The following is a 25557-nucleotide window of genomic DNA, read 5'->3' as shown; positions in this document are numbered from 1 at the left end:
CAAGGTTCTCATAATGCCCCTCCGGAGTGTTAAAAGCCGTCTTCCACTCATCCCCCTCCTTCATCCTAATCAGATTGTACGCCCCCCTGAGATCCAACTTAGAGAACCATTTGGCGCCCACGATCTGATTAAAGAGATCGGGAATAAGTGGGAGCGGATACGGATCTCGGACCGTAATCCGATTAAGTTCACGGAAATCCAGGCAAGGGCGTAGGCCTCCATCTTTCTTCTTAACAAAGAAGAACCCCGCGGCCACCGGTGAAGATGAAGGTCTAATATGCCCCTTAGCCAGACTTTCAGAAATATAATCCTTCATGGCCTGCCTCTCAGGACCAGAAAGGTTATACAACCTAGCTTTAGGTAACTTGGCCTCAGGGAGCAGTTTTACAGAACAGTCATACTCGCGATGAGGAGGTAGTTCCTGACACCCATTCTCCGAGAATACATCCTCAAAGTCCGCCAGAAATGGAGGTAAGACCCAAGGAGTAACCGCACCGATGACCGTGTTCATGCAGTTTTTATTACAGAATTTACTCCATTGGCTTATCTCTCTGGTTTGCCAATTAATAACCGGGTTATGCTTAGCTAACCAAGGAAGGCCCAACACTATAGGAGTGGGAAGACCCTCCAACACGTAGCAAGACAACAGTTCTTTATGTATTGCCCCCACTTGAAGTTTTACGCCATGCACAGCTTGCAAAAAACTTCCCTGACCGAGAGGCCTGGCATCGATCGAGAATATGGGGATGGGTTTAGCCAACTCACTCAATCGCATACCTTGAACCCGGGCAAACCGAGCATCAACCAGATTAGCCCCGGCCCCACTATCCAGAAGAACAGATATCCTCTCAGTTCTCGTACCCACCACCACCTCCGCCGGTACGAGAAACTGAGACGAACCTAGGGACGAAATACCTACTCCCAGATTGCCGTCCACCACACAACCTGGGATCAACAGTTTTTTCGACGACTCCTTACTCTGCAAGGGACGGGATGGACACCCCCCAATAAAATGTCCCTTTTTCCCGCAGAGGAAACACCTTCCTGTCTTATGGCGCACCACCGGTCCCCTTCCCCGAAATGATGTCCCTCCTAATTGCATAGGCTCCTCCGGACTGACCAGGGGAACCACCATATGAGGGGACCTTGTAGGAGGTGGAGACATTACAGGGGGTAGAGTTATCCCGCACCTCTCCCGAAGCCGTCTGTCAACGCGAATAGCAAGGGCCATAGCGGCTTCCAGTGACGCGGGAGAGTCATACTGTGCCAACACATCCTGTAATTTGTCGGATAAACCATGACAAAACTGGCTCCTAAGAGCCGGGTCATTCCACTGGGTGTCCGTGGCCCACCTACGGAACTCCGAACAGAATTCCTCCGCCGGACGATCTCCCTGCTGAATCCTACGTAACTTAGACTCAGCAAGGGAGATCCGATCTGGGTCATCATATACGAGTCCCAGAGCAGCGAAAAACCTATCCACTGACTGGAGAACCGGGGAGCTTGGGGGAAGAGAGAACGCCCAAGATTGTGGGTCCCCTTGTAGGAGCGAGATGACAATTCCCACCCTTTGTTCTTCACTGCCCGATGACCGAGGCCGCAGCCGAAAGTACAATTTGCATGCCTCCCGGAAAACAAAAAACTTGTCCCGCCCCCCAGTGAACCTGTCAGGGAGAGCTACTTTAGGTTCTGGTCCGGCTTGCTCCAGAGGATGCAAAACCTTGGACCTAACGTCCGCCAGCCCCATGGACAAACTCTGCAACTGCCGAGCTAGACCGGCTACTGGATCCATGGTAGCTGGAGAAAAACTAAGTTGGTCGGTGAAAATGTCACACTGTCACAGAATACTGGAGGTAGGGGGCCTAAGCTGACCCTAAGCTGGGGCCCTGACTAATCCCTCACCCTGGAGGTACTGTTAAAGGTACAGAGGTCCAGGCCGCCAGCGTAACCCCTACCTCCTGAGGATCCCTGCACCTAAGTAATCTAGTCCTGAGAAGGACCCCGATCACAACAATTGGGAACCAGAAATAATATGCCCACACACAGTATTTAGACGAACGAGACAGTACAAGGGAAAAACCAAAACCACCTTGCATACAACTTCTACACAACTACAACAGAGGGAACACCAACGGGAAAGGAGATAAATGATAAAGCGAGGAAAGGGAAAAAACACTTCCAAATACACTTATCTCAGCAACTCCAAACACCACGATCCGCTCTGTAAGTCTGAATGAAAAGCTTTCACCGACACCTCCCAAACAGACCTGCAGGAATATAAAGGAGTCTCACTAAAGAAGCATTGATTGCAGCTGGGCGAGGCTGGACCTCAGCTAGCCCAGAGAGAGAGAGAATTAACTCCTACACTGCCGAGAAAACACAAAGCACCAACAAGTCAGCTGCGAGAAGTCAGGCTGTGTACTCGTGACGATCTTCGTGGCAACACACCCGTGACACAAGTTCAGAGAAGAGCGACCAGGATGGTGACCGGTCTGCATGATGAATGGTTAAAGGATCTGGGAATGTTTAGCCGCAAAAGAGAAGACTGAGAGGAGACTTAATAGCTGTCTACAAATATCTGAAGGGCTGTCACAGTGTAGAGGGATCAGCTTTATTCTCATTTGCACATGAAAATACTAGATGCAATTGGATGAAACTGAATGGGAGAAGATACAGATTAGATATTAGAAAAAACTTTTTGACAGTGAGGTGATCAATGACTGTGTAACATCCCTGGCAGCGTGCTAGCATGGCTTACCACCTCCCACCATGCAAGACCGCCTTCTTACCTATCAGTCCTGGCTGCACACTTTGCTCCAGTATCTGCTGTGTGCATGTCTCTTGTCTGATTGCTTAGGGTGGCGGCGCGATTACTGTCTGATTCTTATAGTTACTGTGAGCACACTCCTAATGCGTCCTCAGCCTATTGTTGTGAGTCACTGGATACTTAAACCCCCTCCACCCAGTAGGAGGTGCCTGAGCAACACTTTCTTTCAGTGTATTCTGTGCAACTGAGTTGCCAGGTCCTGTCCAGTATCTTGTCTGTTTCCGCCACCCTGGGGGCGGAGTTCCCAGGCTCATTCCTGTATCTTGTTCCTGGTTCAGTTCCTGTCTGAACAGTGTCCTAGCCCATTACTTGTTTGTCTCTATGTTCATATCTTCCCTTTTCCTGCAGTGTCTGAACCTGCATCTAACTCCAATTCATTGTCGCTGTACTTCTGTTTGTGAGTTTAGTGTTTACTCGCTACTTCATTGTAAGTACCTAGTGTGTATCTGCTCTGCTTGTCTACCGCACCTGCGGATTTTGCTCTGCTTTGCTTGTCTACCGCACCAGCGGGTTTTGCTCTGCTTTGCTTGTCTACCGCACCTGCAGGTTTTGCTCTGCTCTGCTTGTCTACCGCACCTGCGGGTTTTGCTCTGCTCTGCTTGTCTACCGCACCTGCGGGTTTTGCTCTGCTCTGCTTGTATACCGCACCTGCGGGTTTTGCTCTGCTCTGCTTGTTTACCGCACCTGCGGGTTTTGCTCTGCTCTGCTTGTCTACCGCACCTGCGGGTTTTGCTCTGCTCTGCTTGTCTACCGCACCTGCGGGTTTTGCTCTGCTCTGCTTGTCTACCGCACCTGTGGGTTTTGCTCTGCTTTTCTACCGCACCTGCGGGTTTTGCTCTGCTCTGCTCGTCTACCACACCTGGGGGTTTTGCTCTGCTTGTCTACCGCACCTGCGGGTTTTGCTCTGCTCTGCTTGTCTACCACACCTGCGGGTTTTGCTCTGCTCTGCTTGTCTACCGCACCTCCGGGTTTTGCTCTACTCTGCTTGTTTACCGCACCTTCGGGTTTTGCTCTGCTCGTCTACCGCACCTGCGGGTTTTGCTCTGCTCTGCTTGCCTACCACACCTGTGGGTTTTGCTCTGCTTTTCTACCGCACCTGCGGGTTTTGCTCTGCTCTGCTCGTCTACCACACCTGGGGGTTTTGCTCTGCTTGTCTACCGCACCTGCGGGTTTTGCTCCGCTCTGTTCGTTTACCGCACCTGCGGGTTTTGCTCTGCTCTGCTTGTCTGCCGCACCTGCGGCACTGTTCCTGTATCCCAGTCTGTACTGGTCCCTATTCTGCCTGCGTTCCTACCTGCCAGTACCCACCTGTCTGCATACCAGCCGTGCCTGTCAGTACCCACCTGTCTGCATACCAGCCGTGCCTGCCCGTACCCACCTGTCTGCATACCAGCCGTGCCTGCCAGTATCCACCTGTTAGTATGCCAGCCTAACTTGCCTGTTCCTGCATTCCCCGGTGTGGGTCAACAGCTGTGACCGGGGTCTGACCTGGAGTAGCACCTGTTACGGGTCCGGGGGGTGGAACCTCTGTGCTACGGTGCAAGGAGAGACCCAGAGGGGCGTAACTAAGTATCAACCCGGACCGACCCTGGTCGTACGGTGGCTAGCGACTCCGTGACCAGGGAGGGACCGAGCCGAGGGACCAGGTGCTACTCTGGGGACGACCTTGTAAGGGAGCAGGTGACTGCCACGGTACAGATGGCAGGGACTGACCGGAATAGCAGGTCGGCACAATAGGCAGGCTGGCGAGCGGAAGCCTCCAGGTAGGCTATCAGGTAGACACGGTAAGTGACGGCAGGAGTCTCTAGGTGGTCACGGCAAGTGACGGCAGGAGTCTCTAGGTGGACTGGCAGGTGGTCACGGCAAGTGACGGCAGGTAACAGGCAGGTCACAGGCAAGTGCGCAAGTGCTCCCAGGTGAGCGGGCTGGCGGGTAACAGGCAGGCAACAGGCAAGTGCTCCCAGGTGAGCGGACTGGCAGGCACGGCAGGTAACAGGCAAGTGCTCCTAGGTGAGCGAGCTGGCAGGCACGGCAGGTAACAGGCTGGCGGGCAAGACTGGAAGTCAGGCTAGCAGCGGGACTGAAGCAGAGGTCAGAAACACTGTGCAACATTGCTCGGGCACTTCCATTTTGGAGGAGTTGCCTTATATATGGGAGGACCCTCGGCTATTGGCCGGGGACTCCTTAGGACGGTGCGCGCGGCCCCTTTAAGAGGGAGGGAGCGCGCGCCTTAAGCACAGTGCCCGGGGAGCAGCGCGCAGGAAGAGGAGTGCTGGTGAACGCAGAGCGGGGAGCGAGGAGGTGAGTGGGACGGCGTCTCTGCCTAGCAGGGGGCAGAGACGCCGATGCTACAGCACCTGGTCCCTCTGCTCGATTCCTCCCTGGTTCACGGAGTCGACTGAGCCTCCGTGTGACCTTGGTCGGACCGAGTTGATACTTAGTCACGCCCCTCCAGGCACTCCTCGGTTCATGGTCCAGTGGGATCACTAATCATGCTCACGCCAGTCAGTCCGGGCGTGTGCGTAACAGACTGGAACAGGCTGCCACGAGAGGTGGTGAGTTCTCCTTCGATGGAAGTCTTCAAACATAGTGTGGACAGACATCTGTCTGAGATGATTTAGTGAATCCTGCATTGAGCAGGGAGTTGGACACGATGACCCTGGAGGTCCCCTCCAACGAGAACATTCTGTGATTCTATGAGAACAGGCATGTTGACAGAACAGGCAGGAAGTGGGAAGGAGAAGCCGAATGTGGGCAGAACAGGTGGGATGTGAGCAGGAGGTGGGATGTGGGCAGGGCAGGCAGAATGTGGGCAGGAGAGGCGGGATGTGGGCAGGGTGGGCAGAATGTGGGCAGGAGAGGTGGGATGTTGGCAAGAGGCGGGATGTGGGCAAGAGGCGGGATGTGGGCAGGAGAGGCAGGATGGGCGGGATGTAGGCAAAAGAGGCGGGATGCGGGCAGGACAGATGGGATGTGGGCAAGACAGGCGGAATGCGGGCTGGACATGCAGGATGTCGGCAGGACATGCAGGATGCGGGCAGGAGAAGCAGGATGTGGACAGGACAGGCGGGAGGCGGGTAGCACAGGTGGAATGCGGGCAGGACAGGTGGGATGAGGGCAGGACCAGCGGGATGTGAGCAGGAGGTAGAATGTGGCCAGGAGAGGCGGGATGTGGGCAGGACAGGCGGGATGTAAGCAGGATGTGGGCAGGAGAGGCGGGATGTGGACAAGAGGGGCAGGACAGGCGGGATGGGGGCAGGAGAGGCGGGATGCGGGCAGTACAGATGGGATGTGGGCAAGACAGGCGGAATGTAGGCAGAACAGGCGGGATATGGGAAGAACATGCAGGATGCTGGCAGGAGAAGCGGGATGTGGGCAGGACAGGTGAGATGTGAGCAGGACAGGCGAGATGTGAGCAGGACTGGCGGGATGTGAGCAAGACAGGCGGGATGCGGGCAAGACAGGCGGGATGCGGGCAAGACAGGGGGGATGCGGGCAGGAGAGGCGGGATGCGGGCAGGAGAGGTGGGATGCGGGCAGGACAGGCGTTATGCGGGCAGGACAGGCGGGATGTGGGCAGGACAGGCGGGAAGAAGGCAAGAGGTGGGATGCGGGCAGGACAGGCGGGATGTGGGCAGGACAGGTGGGATGTGGGCAGGACAGGTGGGATGCGGGCAGGAGAGGTTGGATGTGGGCAGGACAGGCGGGATGCGGACAGGCAGAATGCGTGCAGGACAGGTGGGATGCGGGCAGGAGAGGTGGGATGCGGGTAGGACAGGCGGGATGAGGCCAGGAGAGGTGGGATGTGGGCAAGAGAGGCATGATGTAGGCACGATGTGGGCAGGATAGGCGGGATGTAGGCAGGATGTGGGCAGGACAGATGGGATGTGGTCAAGACAGGCGGGATGTAGGCAGGATGTGGCCAGGAGAGGTGGGATGTAGGCTGGATGTGGGCAGGAGAGACGGGATGTGGGCAGGACAGGCGGTATGTGGGCAGGAGGCGGGATGCGGGAAGGACAGGTGGGATGTGGGCAGGAGAGGCGGGATACGGGCAGGACAGATGGGATGTGGGCAAGACAGACCAGATGTAGGCAGGATGTGGCCAGGAGAGGTGGGATGTGGGCAGGAGAGGTGGGATGTAGGCAGGATGTGGCCAGGAGAGGTGGGATGTAGGCAGGATGTGGCCAGGAGAGGTGGGATGTGGGCAAGATAGGCAGGATGTAGGCAGGAGAGGCGGGATGTGGGCAGGCGGGATGCGGGCAGGACAGGAGGGATGCGGGCAGGACAAGCGGGATGCGGGCAGGACAGGCGGGATGCGGGCAGGACAGGCGGGATGCGGGCAGGACAGGCGGGATATGGGCAGGAGAGGTGGGATGTGGGCAGGCGGGATGCGGGCAGGACAGGAGGGATGCGGGCAGGACAGGCGGGATGCGGGCAGGACAGGCGGGATGTGGGCAGGACAGGCGGGATGCGGGCAGGACAGGTGGGATATGGGCAGGAGAGGTGGGATGTGGGCAGGCGGGATGCGGGCAGGACAGGAGGGATGCGGGCAGGACAGGCGGGATGCGGGCAGACGCCTTTAAGGTCTTAGCCCAATAGGAAATACACCCTAAGTCCAGGAAACCCCTTTAAAGGTGGAAAAAGTTCTGAACTGATTCTTCTTGGTAGGACTTTACATGGTGTAAAGCTGGCATTTTTCAGGGGTGTGTAGACTTTCTATCCGCCGTATGAAGAGACCAGAGATGAGTGAGACCCCTGCCGTGGTTCCATGTCAGCTATTGTTCTGTGAGCCCCCGGTTATATGGAGCCGTTCTTCATCCGACCTGATGTACAGTGACCTCCACACGACGGCCCCTGCTCATGGCCGGTGACCACCGCTGACCGAGGAGCCCGGAGGAGACATGTCCGGACGTCTGTGGTAGTGACGGGGTCCGGGCCAGAGGAAGACATTATATTATCGTCAGCCACGAATCTGGCTTAATACTGGGGGAAGAGGACACCGACCAGAATGGCCGCGTCTGACCGAGCCCGTGTGAACATCACCTCCACCATCACAGGACCGACCCTCACACACGTCACTGACGCCGTCCGCAGAGAAGTCCCGGCTGACCCCTCGGCCACAGGCAGCTCTTATACCGCTGAGGTAAAGGGAAAGCTGAACTCTGGTTGGTTGCTATGGATGATGAAAGTGGCGCTCTGGTTGCTAGGGTAAGAGAAAGCTAAGCTCTGATTGGTTGCTTTATTAAATGAAAGCTAAGCTCTGATTGGTTGCATGGTGGTTGATAGCTGGCTGCTGATTGGTTGCTCGGACAACAGTCAGTGTCCCTGTCTGGCCCGATCCTGCACTCACTCCATAGAGGCCGCTGCGGTGAATATTCTGCCCCGGGGATATTGCACATCACTGCGGGGGGAGGACGTGCTGGTATCTGGCTGCATTCAGCCACACGGCTCAGAGCGCAAAACGCGGCTCTTTCGTTGCGCATGCGCATCTCCATACATAGCAGAACGCCAGGGATTCAGCGCATGCGCAGAGGGCCGGTTTCCAGACCGGAAGTTCACTTGTCCGAACCGGAATCCGGCCGTGGAATCGCTGAGAAGGATCTGAAGACGGAGCGGAGCCATGGCCGAGGAGGAGATCAGAGACCCGGTGAGTGCCCCGTGTGTGAGCCCCGCGACGTCCTGTGGCCCGGCCTGCAGAGCTCAGACTGCGCCGGGGCTTCTAGTCCCCCGGCAGGAGGAGGAGCTAAGGGAGAGGCCACGCCCCTGCAGGCATCTCCTGTTATTACATCATCCCTAGAGGTGACGTCAGAGTGGAGAGATGAGGTCACAGTGAAGTATAAAATGGCACAGGTCTGCTCCACCTGCCCCGCCCACCAGAGCCTGCTCCACCTGCCCCGCCCACCAGAGCCTGCCCCGCCCACCAGAGCCTGACCCGCCCACCAGAGCCTGCTCCACCTGCCCCGCCCACCAGAGCCTGCTCCACCTGCCCCGCCCACCAGAGCCTGCTCCACCTGCCCCGCCCACCAGAGCCTGCTCCACCTGCCCCGCCCACCAGAGCCTGCTCCACCTGCCCCGCCCGCCAGAGCCTGCTCCACCTGCCCCGCCCGCCAGAGCCTGCTCCACCTGCCCCGCGCGCCAGAGCCTGCTCCACCTACCCCGCCCGCCAGAGCCTGCTCCACCTGCCCCGCCCGCCAGAGCCTGCTCCACCTGCCCCGCGCGCCAGAGCCTGCTCCACCTGCCCCGCGCGCCAGAGCCTGCTCCACCTGCCCCGCGCGCCAGAGCCTGCTCCACCTACCCCGCGCGTCAGAGCCTGCTCCACCTGCCCCGCCCACCAGAGCCTGCTCCACCTGCCCCGCGCACCAGAGCCTGCTCCACCTGCCCCGCCCACCAGAGCCTGCTCCACCTGCCCCGCCCACCAGAGCCTGCTCCACCTGCCCCGCCCACCAGAGCCTGCTCCACCTGCCCCGCCCACCAGAGCCTGCTCCACCTGCCCCGCGCACCAGAGCCTGCTCCACCTGCCCCGCCCACCAGAGCCTGCTCCACCTGCCCCGCCCACCAGAGCCTGCTCCACCTGCCCCGCCCACCAGAGCCTGCTCCACCTGCCCCGCCCACCAGAGCCTGCTCCACCTGCCCCGCCCACCAGAGCCTGCTCCACCTGCCCCGTCCACCAGAGCCTGCTCCACCTGCCCCGCCCACCAGAGCCTGCTCCACCTGCCCCGCCCACCAGAGCCTGCTCCACCTGCCCCGCGCACCAGAGCCTGCTCCACCTGCCCCGCCCACCAGAGCCTGCTCCACCTGCCCCGCCCACCAGAGCCTGCTCCACCTGCCCAGCCCACCAGAGCCTGCTCCACCTGCCCCGCCCACCAGAGCCTGCTCCACCTGCCCCGCCCACCAGAGCCTGCTCCACCTGCCCCGCCCACCAGAGCCTGCTCCACCTGCCCCGCCCACCAGAGCCTGCTCCACCTGCCCCGCCCACCAGAGCCTGCTCCACCTGCCCCGCCCACCAGAGCCTGCTCCACCTGCCCCGCGCACCAGAGCCTGCTCCACCTGCCCCGCGCACCAGAGCCTGCTCCACCTGCCCCGCCCACCAGAGCCTGCTCCACCTGCCCCGCCCACCAGAGCCTGCTCCACCTGCCCCGCCCACCAGAGCCTGCTCCACCTGCCCCGCCCACCAGAGCCTGCTCCACCTGCCCCGCCCACCAGAGCCTGCTCCACCTGCCCCGCGCACCAGAGCCTGCTCCACCTGCCCCGCGCACCAGAGCCTGCTCCACCTGCCCCGCCCACCAGAGCCTGCTCCACCTGCCCCGCGCACCAGAGCCTGCTCCACCTGCCCCGCCCACCAGAGCCTGCTCCACCTGCCCCGCCCACCAGAGCCTGCTCCACCTGCCCCGCCCACCAGAGCCTGCTCCACCTGCCCCGCGCACCAGAGCCTGCTCCACCTGCCCCGCGCACCAGAGCCTGCTCCACCTGCCCCGCCCGTCAGAGCCTGCTCCACCTGCCCCGCGCGCCAGAGCCTGCTCCACCTGCCCCGCGCTCCAGAGCCTGCTCCACCTGCCCCGCGCGCCAGAGCCTGCTCCACCTGCCCCGCGCGCCAGAGCCTGCTCCACCTGCCCCGCGCGCCAGAGCCTGCTCCACCTGCCCCGCGCGCCAGAGCCTGCTCCACCTGCCCCGCGCGCCAGAGCCTGCTCCACCTGCCCCGCGCGCCAGAGCCTGCTTCACCTGCGCCGCCCGCCAGAGCCTGCTCCACCTGCCCCGCGCACCAGAGCCTGCTCCACCAGAGCCTGCTCCACCTGCCCCGCCCACCAGAGCCTGCTCCACCAGAGCCTGCTCCACCTGCGCCGCACACGTCACCTGTTCCACCTGCGCCGCCCACCAGAGCCTGCTCCACCTGCGCCGCCCACCAGAGCCTGCTCCACCTGCGCCGCCCACCAGAGCCTGCTCCACCTGCGCCGCCCACCAGAGCCTGCTCCACCTGCGCCGCCCACCAGAGCCTGCTCCACCTGCGCCGCCCACCAGAGCCTGCTCCACCTGCGCCGCCCACCAGAGCCTGCTCCACCTGCGCCGCCCACCAGAGCCTGCTCCACCTGCGCCGCCCACCAGAGCCTGCTCCACCTGCGCCGCCCACCAGAGCCTGCTCCAACTGCGCCGCCCACCAGAGCCTGCTCCAACTGCGCCGCCCACCAGAGCCTGCTCCACCAGAGCCTGCTCCACCTGCGCCGCCCACCAGAGCCTGCTCCACCAGAGCCTGCTCCACCTGCGCCGCCCACCAGAGCCTGCTCCACCTGCCCCGCCCACCAGAGCCTGCTCCACCTGCGCCGCCCACCAGAGCCTGCTCCACCTGCGCCGCCCACCAGAGCCTGCTCCACCTGCGCCGCACACGTCACCTGTTCCACCAGAGCCTGCTCCACTTGCGCCACACACGTCACCTGCTCCGCCTGCGCCGCACACGTCACCTGCCCCGCCCACCAGAGCCTGGTCCGCCTGCGCCGCCCACCAGAGCCTGGTCCGCCTGCGCCGCCCACCAGAGCCTGGTCCGCCTGCGCCGCCCACCAGAGCCTGGTCCGCCTGCGCCACCCACCAGAGCCTGGTCCGCCTGCGCCGCCCACCAGAGCCTGCTCCGCCTGCGCCGCCCACCAGAGCCTGCTCCGCCTGCGCCGCCCACCAGAGCCTGCTCCGCGCTCCAGAGCCTGCTCCGCGCACCAGAGCCTGCTCCGCCTGAGGTGGTGCCTCCCGCTTTGTGCTATACTCCTCAGGTAATGCCTCCCACTGTATGTTACACTGTGTGTTATCCTTCTGAGGTGGTGCCTCCCACTGTGTACTGTACTGTGTGTTATCCTTCTGAGGTGGTGCCTCCCACTGTTTACTGTACTGTGTGTTATCCTTCTGAGATGGTGCCTCCCACTGTGTGCTATACTGTGTGTTATCCTTCTGAGGTGGTGCCTCCCACTGTGTACTGTACTGTGTGTTATCCTTCTGAGATGGTGACTCCCACTGTGTGCTGTACTGTGTTAGCCTTCTGAGGTGGTGCCTCCCACTGTGTGCTGTACTGTGTGTTATCCTTCTGAGATGGTGACTCCTACTGTGTGCTGTACTGTGTTATCCTTCTGAGGTGGTGCCTCCCACTGTCTGCTGTACTGTGTGTTATCCTTCTGAGATGGTGACTCCCACTGTGTTCTGTACTGTGTTAGCCTTCTGAGGTGGTGCCTCCCACTGTGTGCTGTACTGTGTGTTATCCTTCTGAGATGGTGACTCCCACTGTGTGCTGTACTGTGTTATCCTTCTGAGGTGGTGCCTTCCACTGTGTGTTACACTGTGTGTTTTCCTTCTGAGGTGGCGCCTCACGCTGTGTACTATACTGTGTGTTATCCTTCTGAGGTGGCGCCTCCCACTGTGTGCTACACTGTGTGTTATCCTCCTGAGATGGTGCCTCCCATTGTGTGCTATACTGTGTGTTATCCTTCTGAGGTGGCGCCTCCCACTGTGTGCTACACTGTGTGTTATCCTCCTGAGATGGTGCCTCCCACTGTGTGCTATACTGTGTGTTATCCTTCTGAGATGGTGCCTCCCACTGTGTGCTGTACTGTGTGTTATCCTCCTGAGTTGGATATAAAATATAATCTAGGTCTACCAGAGAGTTGTGTAGAATGATGGCTGCTGTGAAAGACTCCTGGTTATAAGCGGTGACCCCGAGGTTCAGTGCTGGGGCCACTATTTTTTTGCATTATTAATGATGTAGAAGCCTCAGTGTTTTTTTCTATTGCTGACTATACAAGTTATGTAGTGCAGTCCATGGAGGATGCTAGTAAGTTACAGGATAACTTGGACTGAGTGTTTTGGCATCCATGTGGTAGATGAGGTTCAACGTGCCCCTGGGCACTAATAATATGTGGACATCAGATGTTCTAGGAGGGGTACAACTATTTTATTATTATTAATAATTTATATAGCTCCATTGATTCCATGGTGCTGTACATAAGGAGGGGTTACATACCAAATACAGATATCACTTACAGTAGACGACTAACAATGATAGTACGGTACAGAGGGAAGAAGACCCTGCCCTTGTGGGCTTACAATCTACATGAATGGGGCGGAGACAGTAGGTTGAGGGGTTGCAGTAGCTCCGGTGTTGAGGAGGCAGCGGGGTCATGGCAGGCTGTAAGCTTTCTTGAAGAAATGGATTTTCAGGTTCCGTCTGAAAGATCCAGGTGTGGTGGATAATCGGACGTGTTGAGGCCCAGAATTCCATAGGACGGGGGATATCCGGGAGAAATCTTGGAGGCGATTGCGTGAGGAACGAATAAGTGTGGAGGAGAGGAGGTGGTCTTGGGAGGACCGGAGGTTACGTGAGGGAATATATCGGGAGATTAGTTCAGAGATGTACAAAGGAGAGAGGTTATAGATGGCTTTGTAGGTCAGTGTCAGTAGTTTGAACTGGATACGCTGGGGGAATGGGAGCCAATGAAGGAATTTGCAAAGGGGGGTAGCAGAGGAGTAGCGAGGAGAGAGATGAACTAGTCTGGTAGCAGAGTTAAGCATGGACTGGAGGGGTGCGAGAGTGTTAGCCGGTAGGCCACAGAGGAGGATGTTGCAGTAGTCGAGGCGGGAGATGATGAGGGCATGCACATGCAGTTTAGTAGTTTGAGGGTTGAGAAAAGGACGGATTCTGGAAATATTTTGGAGCTGGAGGCGACAGGAGGTGGAAAGAGCTTGGATGTGGGGTTTGAAGGACAGGGCAGAGTCAAGGGTTACCCCGAGGCAGCGGATTGTCGGTACAGGGGAAAGTGTGATGCCATTTCTTGTGATAGAAGGATCAGGTGGGAAAGATATGCGAGATGGGGGAAAGATAATGAGTTCAGTTTTGTCCACATTGAGCTTGAGGTATCGGGAGGAGAAGAAGGCGGATATGGCTGCTAGACATGCTGGGATTTTGGACAGCAGAGAGGTGACATCTGGGCCAGAGAGGTAGATCTGGGTGTTATCAGCGTACAGATGGTACTGGAAGCCATAGGATTTTATGAGCAGTCACAGGCCAACGGTATAGCTTGAGAAGAGTAGGGGTCCTAGGACAGAGCCTTGAGGGACTCCAACAAAGAGGGGGCGGGGTGAGGAGGTAGTGTGGGAGTGGGAGACGCTAAATGTGCGGTTAGAAAGGTATGAGGAGATCCTGGATAGGGCAAGGTCTTTGACGCCAAAGGAAGAGAGGATCTGTAGTAGGAGGCAATGATCAACTGTATTGAAAGCAGAGGACAGGTCAAGAAGAAGGAGTACAGAGAATTGTCTGTTAGCTTTGTCTGTAAGTCATTGGTGATTTTGGTAAGGGCAGTTTCGGTGGAATGGTGGGGGCGGAAGCCGGATTGTCGGTTGTCGAAGAGAGAGTTAGATGAAAAGTGGGAGGAAAGTTCAGCGGGAACGTGTTGCTCAAGGAGTTTGGAGGCAAATGGGAGCAGCGATATTGGATGATAGCTGAACAAGGCAGTTGGGTCGAGGGATGGCTTTTTGAGGATGGGCGTGATTGTGGCATGTTTGAAGGCAGCAGGGAAAGTACCAGAAGATAGTGATAGGTTGGGGAGGAGGTGGGATGGGATGGGGTCGAGTGCACATGTGGTGAGGTGTGATTTGGAGAGGAGACAAGTAAGGTCTCTTTCCGTGATGTTGGGAAGGGAGGTTATGGGGGTAGGGAAATGCTGTGGAAAACAAAGGGGTTGTGGTAGTCGGACAGTAAAGACTTGCTGTGTTTGGTCAATCTTGTTTTTGAAGTGTATGGCAAACTCCTCAGCAGAGATGACGGAGGTCGGAGGGGGCAGTGGAGGGCGGAGTAGAGAGTTTAAAGTGTTGAATAGCTGTTTGGGGTTGTAGGATAGGGAGGATATGAGGGTTGTGAAGTAGGCCTGTTTAGCAGAGGTGAGTGCTGATTTGAATGCAAGTGTTGCTTGTTTGAATGCAGTGAAGTCATCTTGAGTATGTTTTCTTCCAACACCGCTCCGCAACCCTGGACGCTTGTCGAAGCTGTTTAGTGAGGTTGTTGTGCCAGGGTTGCCTGTTGACCCGTCGCGCTCTGCCATGCACAAGAAGGGCGACCGAGTCAATAGCTGATGCGAGAGTGGCATTGTAGAAAGCTCTGGCACTGTCTGTGTCGTGGAGTGAAGATATGGATGTCAGTGGTAGAATAGAGTCAGAGAGTGTGTGAGTGTCTAGATGTGCAAGGTTTCTGCGGGGGTGTGCTAGTTGCCGGACATGGGTGATAGGTGAGGAGGACAGGGATGAGAAAGTGAGTAGATGGTGGTCAGATAGGGGTAGGGGGGAGATTGTGAGGTTAGATAGGGAGCAGAGTCTGGTGAAGATCAGGTCTAGTGTGTGACCGTCTGTGTGGGTGGCTGAGGAGGACCACTGAGTAAGTCCAAAGGATGAAGTAAGCGACAAGAGTTTGGATGCTGCTAGCTGGCGAGTGTCAGTGGGGATTTTGAATCGCCCATGATGATTGTGGGAATGTCAGCAGAGAGAAAGTAAAGAAGCCAGGTGGAGAATTGGTCAATAAAGGCAGTGATCGGTTCCGGGGGTCGGTATATGACAGCCACTTGGAGGTTGGAGGGAGAGTAAATGCGGACGGAGTGGACTTCAAAAGAAGGGAGAATAAGGGAAGGTAGAGGTGGGATAGGGATAAAGGTGCAGTTGTTAGAGAGGAGAAGACCCACTCCTCCACCATGTCTGTTTCCAGGGCGAGGAGTGTGGGTAAAGTGGAGGACGCCGTAACACAGCGCGGCAGGGGAGGCAGTGTCTTAGTGTGTCAGCCATGTCTCTGTGATGCCCAGGAAGGAGAGATGACGAGAGGTAAAGAGGTCGTGGACAAAATGGAGCTTGTTGCAGACAGAGCGGGCATTCCAGAGTGCTCCAGAGAGAGGGAGCAGGGAGGTGGGCGTCAGGGGGACCGGTTTTGCGTAAGAGAGGTCGTGGTATTTTTCAGTTGGTTTGATGCGATAGGTGGGGGAATTGGTGGAGGGTGCAAGCTGTGGGGGTCCAGGATTGGTAGATATGTCTCCAGCAGTGAGGAGAAGCAGAGAGAGGGAGAGCAGGTGGGAGAAGGAGAGTGTCCGGCTTGTTTTATGTTTTGGTAGGATCGATCTGAGGTTGAGGAGCAGGTCTGTAGATGAGGTTAGGTGGGGAGGTAGGAGGGAAGGAGAGATGATGATTTGGTTAGAGGGTGCTGGGGTTTGGGGATAGCGAAGGAGAGTGAGGATTAGTGGGGCAAAAACAGTAAGGGCATATGTAAGCATTATGAATGTTAAGTGTGAATGAGAAAGTGAATTTAAGTACAAATAGTAGATAGTTATCCGTACCTTCTGGTCACTTCTGGCCCATTTCTGGCATATTTCATTTTCAGCCCCTTAAAAAGCAGCCCTTTAAAAGCCAGACCCGTCTCCCTTGGTTTATGGAGGTCTGGCCAGCACATTAGGTGGGTCAGGTGTGCAGGAGCTGAGGAGTTGCACGGACACTGCTCACAAAAGCATGGGTGGAGGGGGGGGAGTAATTAGGACACAGAGGCTAAATGAATTCAGGAAACAGACAGATAGGGACCAGTGTGTATTGGGATCAAAGGATTGAGGTGATGAACATGCAGATTGGACCGAACATACCAAGGACAGATAGAATGAAATTAGCAGGGATCAGTGGATACACAGCAGATAATGGATACAGGGAACATACCGGGAGACAGATAGATACAGTCTGGAAAGACAGTCAGATCTGCAGCGTGGGGTTTGCAGGTAGGGTCAGATGACGTACCTGTGGGTGAAGCAGAACAGATTATCAGATGAAGAATGGTGATGAGGGGTTATATTTCTGGCATATTTCATTTTCAGCCGCTTAAAAAGCAACCCTTAAAAAGCCATACCCGTCTGTGCCAGACTAGGCTTGCTTGATTTATTTAAAACTAGGAGAGTCACTTGTAGAGAAGGATCTCTGTGTAGTTGTAGATCACGTCACAGTGTGAATCAGTGGCTTCCAAAGCCGGCCGGACATTGTCATGTATTGTAAGAGACGTAAACTTGTGTGACAGACGTATTACGATCACTGTACAAAGTATTAGTATAACCTCATCTGGAATATGCAGTTCGGCTATGGACATCAGTTCACAGAAAAGAGTCCGCTACGCCCTGGAGAAGGAAAAGGCACAAAGAGGAGCCACAACACTGATAAGAGACCTGGAGGACCTAAAAGAATTCAGGAATAGGAGATTATAGGGGACATGATTAACTTATACTACAGCTAGGTCCGTAAATATTCGGCCTTGCAGAATATTCCTTTTCTTTCTTTCGCGGGATGTTTTTTGTCAGTTTCCGTCTGTCCTGTGAAGCGCCCTCCAATCAACCTTGCTGCGTTTGGTTGAATCTGGGCAGAAAGTATCACCCTGTACAAACAGAATTCATCCGGCTGCTTCTGTCTTCAGTCACATCATCAATAACCACTAGTGACCCGGTGCCATTGGGAGCCTTGCATGCCCGTAACCATCACACCACCTCCACCATGTGTCACAGAGTATGTGCCGAGGATCAGGAGCCGCTCCAAGCCTTCTCCAGACTTTCTTCTTCCTATCGTCATGGTACAAGCTGATCTTAGTTTTGCTGTTTAGATGTTTTTTTTTTTTTTTGCAAAGTCTTATCTGGCCTTTCTATTTTCCGGCTAATTAATGGTTTGCACAATGTGGTGAATCCTCTGTATTTGCGCTCATGATGTATTCTCTTTATGGTACACTTAGATACTGAGACAAAGTCTTCCTGGAGAGTTGTTTTCACTTGGGTGGATGTTGTGAAGGGGTTTTTATTCACCATGGGAAGGATTCTGCAGTCATCCACCACTGGTGTTTTCCGGGAACTTACAGGCCTTTTTGAGTCCCTAATCTCACCAGTATGCTTTTATTTGCAGAATGTACCAGACTGTTGATTTGGCCATTCCTAACATTTCTGCTATCTCTCTGATGGATTTCTTGTTTTTTTTTTTACAGCCTGATGATGGTATTTTTCTCCTCCAATGAGAGCTCCTTTGACCACATGTTGTGGGTTCACAGCAACAGCTCCAAATATGCAAATGCCGCACCTGGAATCCGTTCCAGACCTTTTACCTGATTAATTGATGATGGATTAACGAGGGAAAATCTCATGCAGCCCATTAAAGAGCTTTTGAGATAATTGTTCGGTTACAATTTTCTCCTTGGAAAAAGAGGCAGCGACATATTAAAGAGCTGTAATCCTTAAACCCTTCCTCCAATTAGGGTGTGAATCCGATCAGATTAAAGCTGAGAGTTTGTAGATAAAGCCCAGATTGATTATAGAACTGGATCTAAATGGCTAAAATGCCCAAACTTGTGTCTCTGTCCAAATATTTCTGGACCTAACTGTAGATGGCCCCTCCAAAAAGTATAGTCAAAAGCTTTTTCATGGAAAACCCCCTTTAAATGATAAGAGGGCGCTCTGCCTGGAGAAAGAACGGTTCAATCTCCAGAGGAGACATGCCTTCTTTACCCTAAGAACTATTAATCTGTGGAATAGTCAACCTCAAGGGGCCGGTCACGGACGTAACAGACAAAATTTAAAAATAAAAGGCTTAGCTGCTTGTAGAAAGATCTACTTAGCTGCTTGAAGAAAATCCCATAAATGATTATGTAAAATAGTAAGGTTCTGGTCTGAATATTCAGTGCGGTGGATCAACCATTTAGTGTAGGTTGGAAAGCCTAGCACTGGTGGGGCCGGCCGGATCATTCATGGTAGTTTTACCTATACCCCATCTTTTATCATTTCAAAATCCTCGGTTAAGCTTGATGGACATTTCTCTTTTCAACCTTATTAACTATAGCTATTTAACTATTAGATGGCGCCCCACGCTCTGCACTATATGGCGTGTTATTTTCCTTTGACGCCCCCTAATGTCTACTATACTAAATCTTATCCTCCATATGTACAGCATTATATCCTCCTGAGGTGGTGTCCCTGCCCTGGACACTGTATGGTGTGTTATCCTCCTGAGGTGGTGACCCCGCTCTCGACACTATATGGTGTGTTATCCTCCTGAGGTGGTGCCCCCGCTCTCGACACTATATGGTGTGTTATTTTCCTTTGACGCCCCCTAATGTCTACTATACTAAATCTTATCCTCCATATGTACAGCATTATATCCTCCTGAGGTGGTGTCCCTGCCCTGGACACTATATGGTGTGTTATCCTCCTGAGGTGGTGTCCCCGCTCTCGACACTATATGGTGTGTTATCCTCCTGAGGTGGTGCCCCCGCTCTCGACACTATATGGTGTTATCCTCCTGAGGTGGTGCCCCCGCTCTGGACACTGTAATGGTGTTATCCTCCTGAGGTGGTGCCCCCGCTCTGGACACTGTATGGTGTTATCCTCCTGAGGTGGTGTCCCCGCTCTGGACACTGTATGGTGTGTTATCCTGAGGTGGTGCCCCTGCTCTGGACACTGTATGGTGTTATTCTCCTGAGGTGGTGCCCCTGCTCTGGACACTGTATGGTGTGTTATCCTGAGGTGGTGCCCCCACTCTGGACACTGTATGGTGTGTTATCCTGAGGTGGTGCCCCCGCTCTGGACACTGTATGGTGTTATTCTCCTGAGGTGGTGCCCCCCCCGCTCTGGACACTGTATGGTGTTATTCTCCTGAGGTGGTGCCCCCCCCGCTCTGGACACTGTATGGTGTTATTCTCCTGAGGTGGTGCCCCCCCCGCTCTGGACACTGTATGGTGTTATTCTCCTGAGGTGGTGTCCCCGCTCTGGATACTGTATGGTGTGTTATCCTGAGGTGGTGCCCCCACTCTGGACACTGTATGGTGTTATCCTCCTGAGATGGTGCCCCGCTCTGGACACTGTAATGGTGTTATCCTCCTGTGGTGGTGTCCCCGCTCTGGACACTGTATGGTGTGTTATCCTCCTGAGGTGGTGCCCCCGCTCGGGACACTATATGGTGTTATCCTCCTGTGGTGGTGCCCCTGCTCTCGACACTATATGGTGTTATCCTCCTGTGGTGGTGCCCTCGCACTGGACACTCACTATATGGTGTTATCCTCCTGAGGTGGTACCCCCGCTCTGGACACTGTATGATGTGTTGTCCTGAGGTGGTGCCCCCGCTCTGGATACTGTATGGTGTGTTATCCTGAGGTGGTGCCCCCGCTCTAGACACTGTATGGTGTTATCCTCCTGAGGTGGTGCCCCCGCTCTGGACACTGTAATGGTGTTATCGTCCTGTGGTGGTGTCCCCGCTCTGGACACTGTATGGTTTGTTATCCTGAGGTGGTGCCGCCACTCTGGACACTGTATGATGTGTTATCCTCCTAAGATGGTGCCCCCGCTCTGGCCACTGTATGGTGTTATTCTCCTGAGGTGGTGCCCCCCCGCTCTGGACACTATATGGTGTTATTCTCCTGAGGTGGTGCCCCCCCGCTCTGGACACTGTATGGTGTTATTCTCCTGAGGTGGTGCCCCTGCTCTGGACACTGTATGGTGTGTTATCCTGAGTTGGTGCCCCCACTCTGGACACTGTATGGTGTGTTATCCTGAGGTGGTGCCCCCGCTCTGGACACTGTATGGTGTTATTCTCCTGAGGTGGTGCCCCCCCACTCTGGACACTGTATGGTGTTATTCTCCTGAGGTGGTGCCCCCGCTCTGGACACTGTATGGTGTTATTCTCCTGAGGTGGTGTCCCCGCTCTGGATACTGTATGGTGTGTTATCCTGAGGTGGTGCCCCCGCTCTGGACACTGTATGGTGTTGTCCTCCTGAGATGGTGCCCCGCTCTGGACACTGTATGGTGTGTTATCCTCCTGAGGTGGTGCCCCCGCTCGGGACACTATATGGTGTTATCCTCCTGTGGTGGTGCCCCTGCTCTCGACACTATATGGTGTTATCCTCCTGTGGTGGTGCCCTCGCACTGGACACTCACTATATGGTGTTATCCTCCTGAGGTGGTACCCCCGCTCTGGACACTGTATGATGTGTTGTCCTGAGGTGGTGCCCCCGCTCTGGATACTGTATGGTGTGTTATCCTGAGGTGGTGCCCCCGCTCTAGACACTGTATGGTGTTATCCTCCTGAGGTGGTGCCCCCGCTCTGGACACTGTAATGGTGTTATCCTCCTGTGGTGGTGTCCCCGCTCTGGACACTGTATGGTGTGTTATCCTGAGGTGGTGCCCCCGCTCTGGATACTGTATGGTGTGTTATCCTGAGGTGGTGCCTCCGCTCTGGATACTGTATGGTGTGTTATCCTGAGGTGGTGCCCTCGCTCTAGACACTGTATGGTGTTATCCTCCTGAGGTGGTGCCCCTGCTCTGAACACTGTATGGTGTTATTCTCCTGTGGTGGTGCCCCCGCTCTCGACACTATATGGTGTGTTATCCTCCTGTGGTGGTGCCCCCGCTCTCGACACTATATGGTGTTATCCTCCTGTGGTGGTGCCCTCGCACTGGACACTCACTATATGGTGTTATCCTCCTGAGGTGGTACCCCCGCTCTGGACACTGTATGATGTGTTGTCTTGAGGTGGTGCCGCCACTCTGGACACTGTATGATGTGTTATCCTCCTAAGATGGTGCCCCCGCTCTGGACACTGTATGGTGTTATTCTCCTGTTATTCTCAATGGACGTCTTCAAACAGAGGCTGGACAGACATCTGTCTGAGATGATCTAGTGAATCCTGCTTTGAGCAGGGGGTTGCACCAGATGACCCAGGAGGTCCCTTCCAACTCTACCATTCTATGATTCTATGATTCCTGAGGTGGTGCCCCCGCTCTGGACACTGTATGGTGTTGTTCTCCTGAGGTGGTGCCCCTGCTCTGGGCACTGTATGGTGTGTTATCCTGAGGTGGTGCCCCCGCTCTGGACACTGTATGGTGTGTTATCCTTAGGTGGTGCCCCCGCTCTGGATACTGTATGGTGTTATTCTCCTGAGGTGGTGCCCCTGCTCTGGACACTGTATGGTGTGTTATCCTGAGGTGCTGCCCCCGCTCTGGACACTGTATGATGTGTTATCCTGAGGTGGTGCCCCCGCTCTGGACACTGTATGGTGTGTTATCCTCCTAAGATGGTGCCCCCGCTCTGGACACTGTATGGTGTGTTATCCTCCTAAGATGGTGCCCCCGCTCTGGACACTGTATGGTGTTATTCTCCTGAGGTGGTGCCCCTACTCTGGACACTGTATGGTGTTATTCTCCTGAGGTGGTGCCCCCGCTCTGGACACTGTATGGTGTTATCCTCCTGAGATGGTGCCCCGCTCTGGACACTGTATGGTGTGTTATCCTCCTGAGGTGGTGCCCCCGCTCGGGACACTATATGGTGTTATCCTCCTGTGGTGGTGCCCCCGCTCTGGATACTGTATGGTGTTATTCTCCTGATGTGGTGCCCCCGCTCTGGACACTGTATGGTGTGTTATCCTCCTGAGGTGGTGCCCCCGCTGTGGACACTGTATGATGTGTTATCCTGAGGTGGTACCCCCGCTCTGGACACTGTATGGTGTGTTATCCTGTGGTGGTGTCCCCGCTCTGGACACTGTATGGTGTGTTATCCTCCTGAGGTGGTGCCCCCGCTCTGGACACTGTATGGTGTGTTATCCTCCTGAGGTGGTGCCCCCACTCTGGACACTGTATGGTGTGTTATCCTCCTGAGGTGGTTCCCCCGCTCTGGACACTGTATGGTGTGTTATCCTCCTGAGGTGGTGCCCCGCTCTGGACACTGTATGGTGTGTTATCCTGAGGTGGTGTCCCCGCTCTGGACACTGTTTGGTGTGTTATCCTGAGGTGGTGCCCCCGCTCTGGACACTGTATGGTGTGTTATCCTCCTGAGGTGGTGCCCCCGCTCTGGACACTGTATGGTGTGTTATCCTCCTGAGGTGGTGCCCCCGCTCTGGACACTGTATGGTGTGTTATCCTCCTGAGGTGGTGCCCCGCTCTGGACACTGTATGGTGTGTTATCCTGAGGTGGTGCCCCCGCTCTGGATACTGTATGGTGTGTTATCCTGAGGTGGTGCCCCCGCTCTGGATACTGTATGGTGTGTTATCCTGAGGTGGTGTCCCCGCTCTGGACACTGTTTGGTGTGTTATCCTGAGGTGCTACCCCCGCTCTGGACACTGTATGGTGTTATCCTCCTGATGTGGTGCCCTCCCGCTCTGGACACTGTATGGTGTGTTATCCTCCTGAGGTGGTGCCCCCCCTGCTCTGGACACTGTATGGTGTGTTATCCTCCTGAGGTGGTGCCCCCGCTCTGGACACTGTATGGTGTGTTATCCTGAGGTGTGCCCCCGCTCTGGTCACTGTATGGTGTGTTATCCTCCTGAGGTGGTGCCCCCGCTCTGGATACTGTATGGTTTGTTATCCTGAGGTGGTGTCCCCGCTCTGGACACTGTATGGTGTGTTATCCTCCTGAGGTGGTGCCCCCCCTGCTCTGGACACTGTATGGTGTGTTATCCTGTGGTGGTGTCCCCGCTCTGGACACTGTATGGTGTGTTATCCTGAGGTGGTGCCCCCGCTCTGGACACTGTATGGAGTGTTATCCTCCTGAGGTGGTGTCCCTGCTCTGGACACTGTATGGTGTGTTATCCTGAGGTGGTGTCCCTGCTCTGGACACTGTATGGTGTGTTATCCTGAGGTGGTGCCCCCGCTCTGGACACTGTATGGTGTGTTATCCTGAGGTGGTGTCCCCACTCTGGACACTGTATGGTGTGTTATCCTGTGGTGGTGTCCCCGCTCTGGACACTGTATGATGTGTTATCCTCCTGATGTGGTGCCCCCCCGCTCTGGACACTGTATGATGTGTTATCCTCCTGTGTTGGTGTCCCTGCTCTGGACACTGTATGGTGTGTTATCCTCCTGAGGTGGTGCCCCCGCTCTGGACACTGTATGGTGTGTTATCCTCCTGAGGTGGTGCCCCCCCCGCTCTGGACACTGTATGATGTGTTATCCTCCTGTGTTGGTGTCCCTGCTCTGGACACTGTATGGTGTGTTATCCTCCTGAGGTGGTGCCCCCGCTCTGGACACAGTATGGTGTGTTATCCTGTGGTGGTGTCCCCGCTCTGGACACTGTATGGTGTGTTGGTGTCCCCGCTCTGGACACTGTATGGTGTGTTATCCTGTGGTGGTGCCCCCGCTCTGGACACTGTATGGTGTGTTATCCTGAGTTGGTGTCTGGCCCCGCTATACTTTATAGTCTTAGGGTATGTGCACACGATGCAGAAATGCTCAGGATTTTTTCCTGAGCGTTTCTGCATCTCTCTGGCAGGAAAAAACGCATGCGGATTGTACATGCGGTTTCCTGCCAGGGACATGCGGAAATGAAGCGGTCTTCACTTTCATTTCCGCATGCGGGTTGACAAGCACTTCCCAAGCGATTTTAGCATCACTTGGAAAGTGCTTGTCAACTTCACACTATATAAATCCATGCAACCGGCAACCGGCATGGATTTATATAGTGTGTGAATGTCAAAAAATAAAAAATAAATATATACTTTACCCTCTGATGGCCCCCGGTGTCCTGCTTCATCGGTCCCGGCTGCCGGCAGTGAAGACTTTAGGACCTTCCGACGTCAGCGTCACGTGACCCGTCACATGACTCTGACGTCAGCGAAGGTCCTTCTTCATTCAACCGCGAAGTGCCCGGGAAGCCGGCAGGACGCAGCGCGGGCCGTCAGAAGGTGAGAATATATATATTTTTTATTTTATTCTTTTTTTTTTAATGGTACCTGGGTCTGGATGAGAGTCCTCTCATCCACACCCGGGTACCATCCGCACATTAGACCGCATGAAAAGCGCATCAACATATACAGTGATGCGGATTCCATGCGGTCTAATGCAAGTCAATGGCGGCAAAAGAGCAGCGTTTCCGCAAAATTAATTGACATGCTGCGGATTTTTGACCGCAGCGTTTACGCTGCGGAAAAATCCGCATCATGGGCACAGCACATGCGGATTTTCATTGGGGAACATTGCTGCCCTTCTACCATGCGTTTTTCATGCGTTTCCGCAACTGCAAAAACGCCGCGGAAACGCATGAAAAACGCATCGTGTGAACTCAGCCTTACGGTGGATTCCTGAAGCTGCCGGCACAGTAGTGTTTTTGTCTTGAGGAATGGTGACCTGTCCTGGCAGCAGAATGTGTCTATGATTCCTGGGGAAACACAAAGCACATGTGTTTTTGATCTCCCAGCAGACTGACTTTTGGTCCGCGCTACCTGGGCGGACGCAGCCCCTTCATAGATTGACAACTTAACTAACAATGTCTCTTCATCCACAGGGCACGGTGACGTTTAACGATGTGGCGGTCTACTTCTCCTTGCAGGAGTGGGAGCTGCTGGCGGACTGGCAGAGGAAACTGTATCGCAACGTCATGAAAGAGATCCATGGGGCCCTCACTGCACTAGGTCAGCCACCCTGGGAAAGTGGAGGGTACTGTAGGGAGTCTGAAGAAGGACGAATCTGTGTGTGAGGGGAAGGAGTCAGCACAATGGGTCGTGTGATTGGGGAGGAGTCTACGCAGGTTTTTGGTTGGTTGGTTTGATAGAGGATGTGGAGTCAACATGAGGGGAAGATTTGGCATTTGTGGTCACAGCTCGAATTCTTGTCTTTTCTCTGTAGGTTATGAGATTGCAAATCCCAGTATCTTGGTCCGGATCCAGCAGTCGGATGAACCTTCCTATGGGTCCCATGATGCCTCGGAGGTCTCTCCTAACAGTAAGTGATAGCTCCTCT

The 25557-nt window shown here is 55.3% G+C and overlaps 1 protein-coding gene across 2 annotated transcripts in view; it reads left to right on the top strand.

Moving 5' to 3' along the window:
* Positions 1 to 8330: 8330 nt before the first annotated feature.
* Positions 8331 to 25557, top strand: part of LOC141258654 (zinc finger protein 324B-like) — a 31264-nt gene continuing 14037 nt past the window's right edge. For both annotated transcript variants that reach the window (XR_012318328.1, XM_073673609.1), the window contains exons 1-3: positions 8331 to 8473; positions 25103 to 25229; positions 25444 to 25539. Coding sequence is in view for 1 of the 2 variants with exons in the window: in XM_073673609.1 (XP_073529710.1) it covers positions 8447 to 8473; positions 25103 to 25229; positions 25444 to 25539 (250 nt within the window). In the remaining variant the exon portion in view is untranslated. The remainder of the gene's footprint in view (positions 8474 to 25102; positions 25230 to 25443; positions 25540 to 25557) is intronic.

The sequence above is a fragment of the Phyllobates terribilis genome, unplaced genomic scaffold (assembly GCF_046119375.1).
Source record: "Phyllobates terribilis strain yellow unplaced genomic scaffold, ASM4611937v1 Scaffold_3__8_contigs__length_932513732, whole genome shotgun sequence".
NCBI classification, from domain to species: Eukaryota; Metazoa; Chordata; class Amphibia; order Anura; family Dendrobatidae; genus Phyllobates; species Phyllobates terribilis.
Note: the sequence above shows the minus strand (reverse complement) of the source record. Positions and strands in the feature narration are given on the sequence as shown.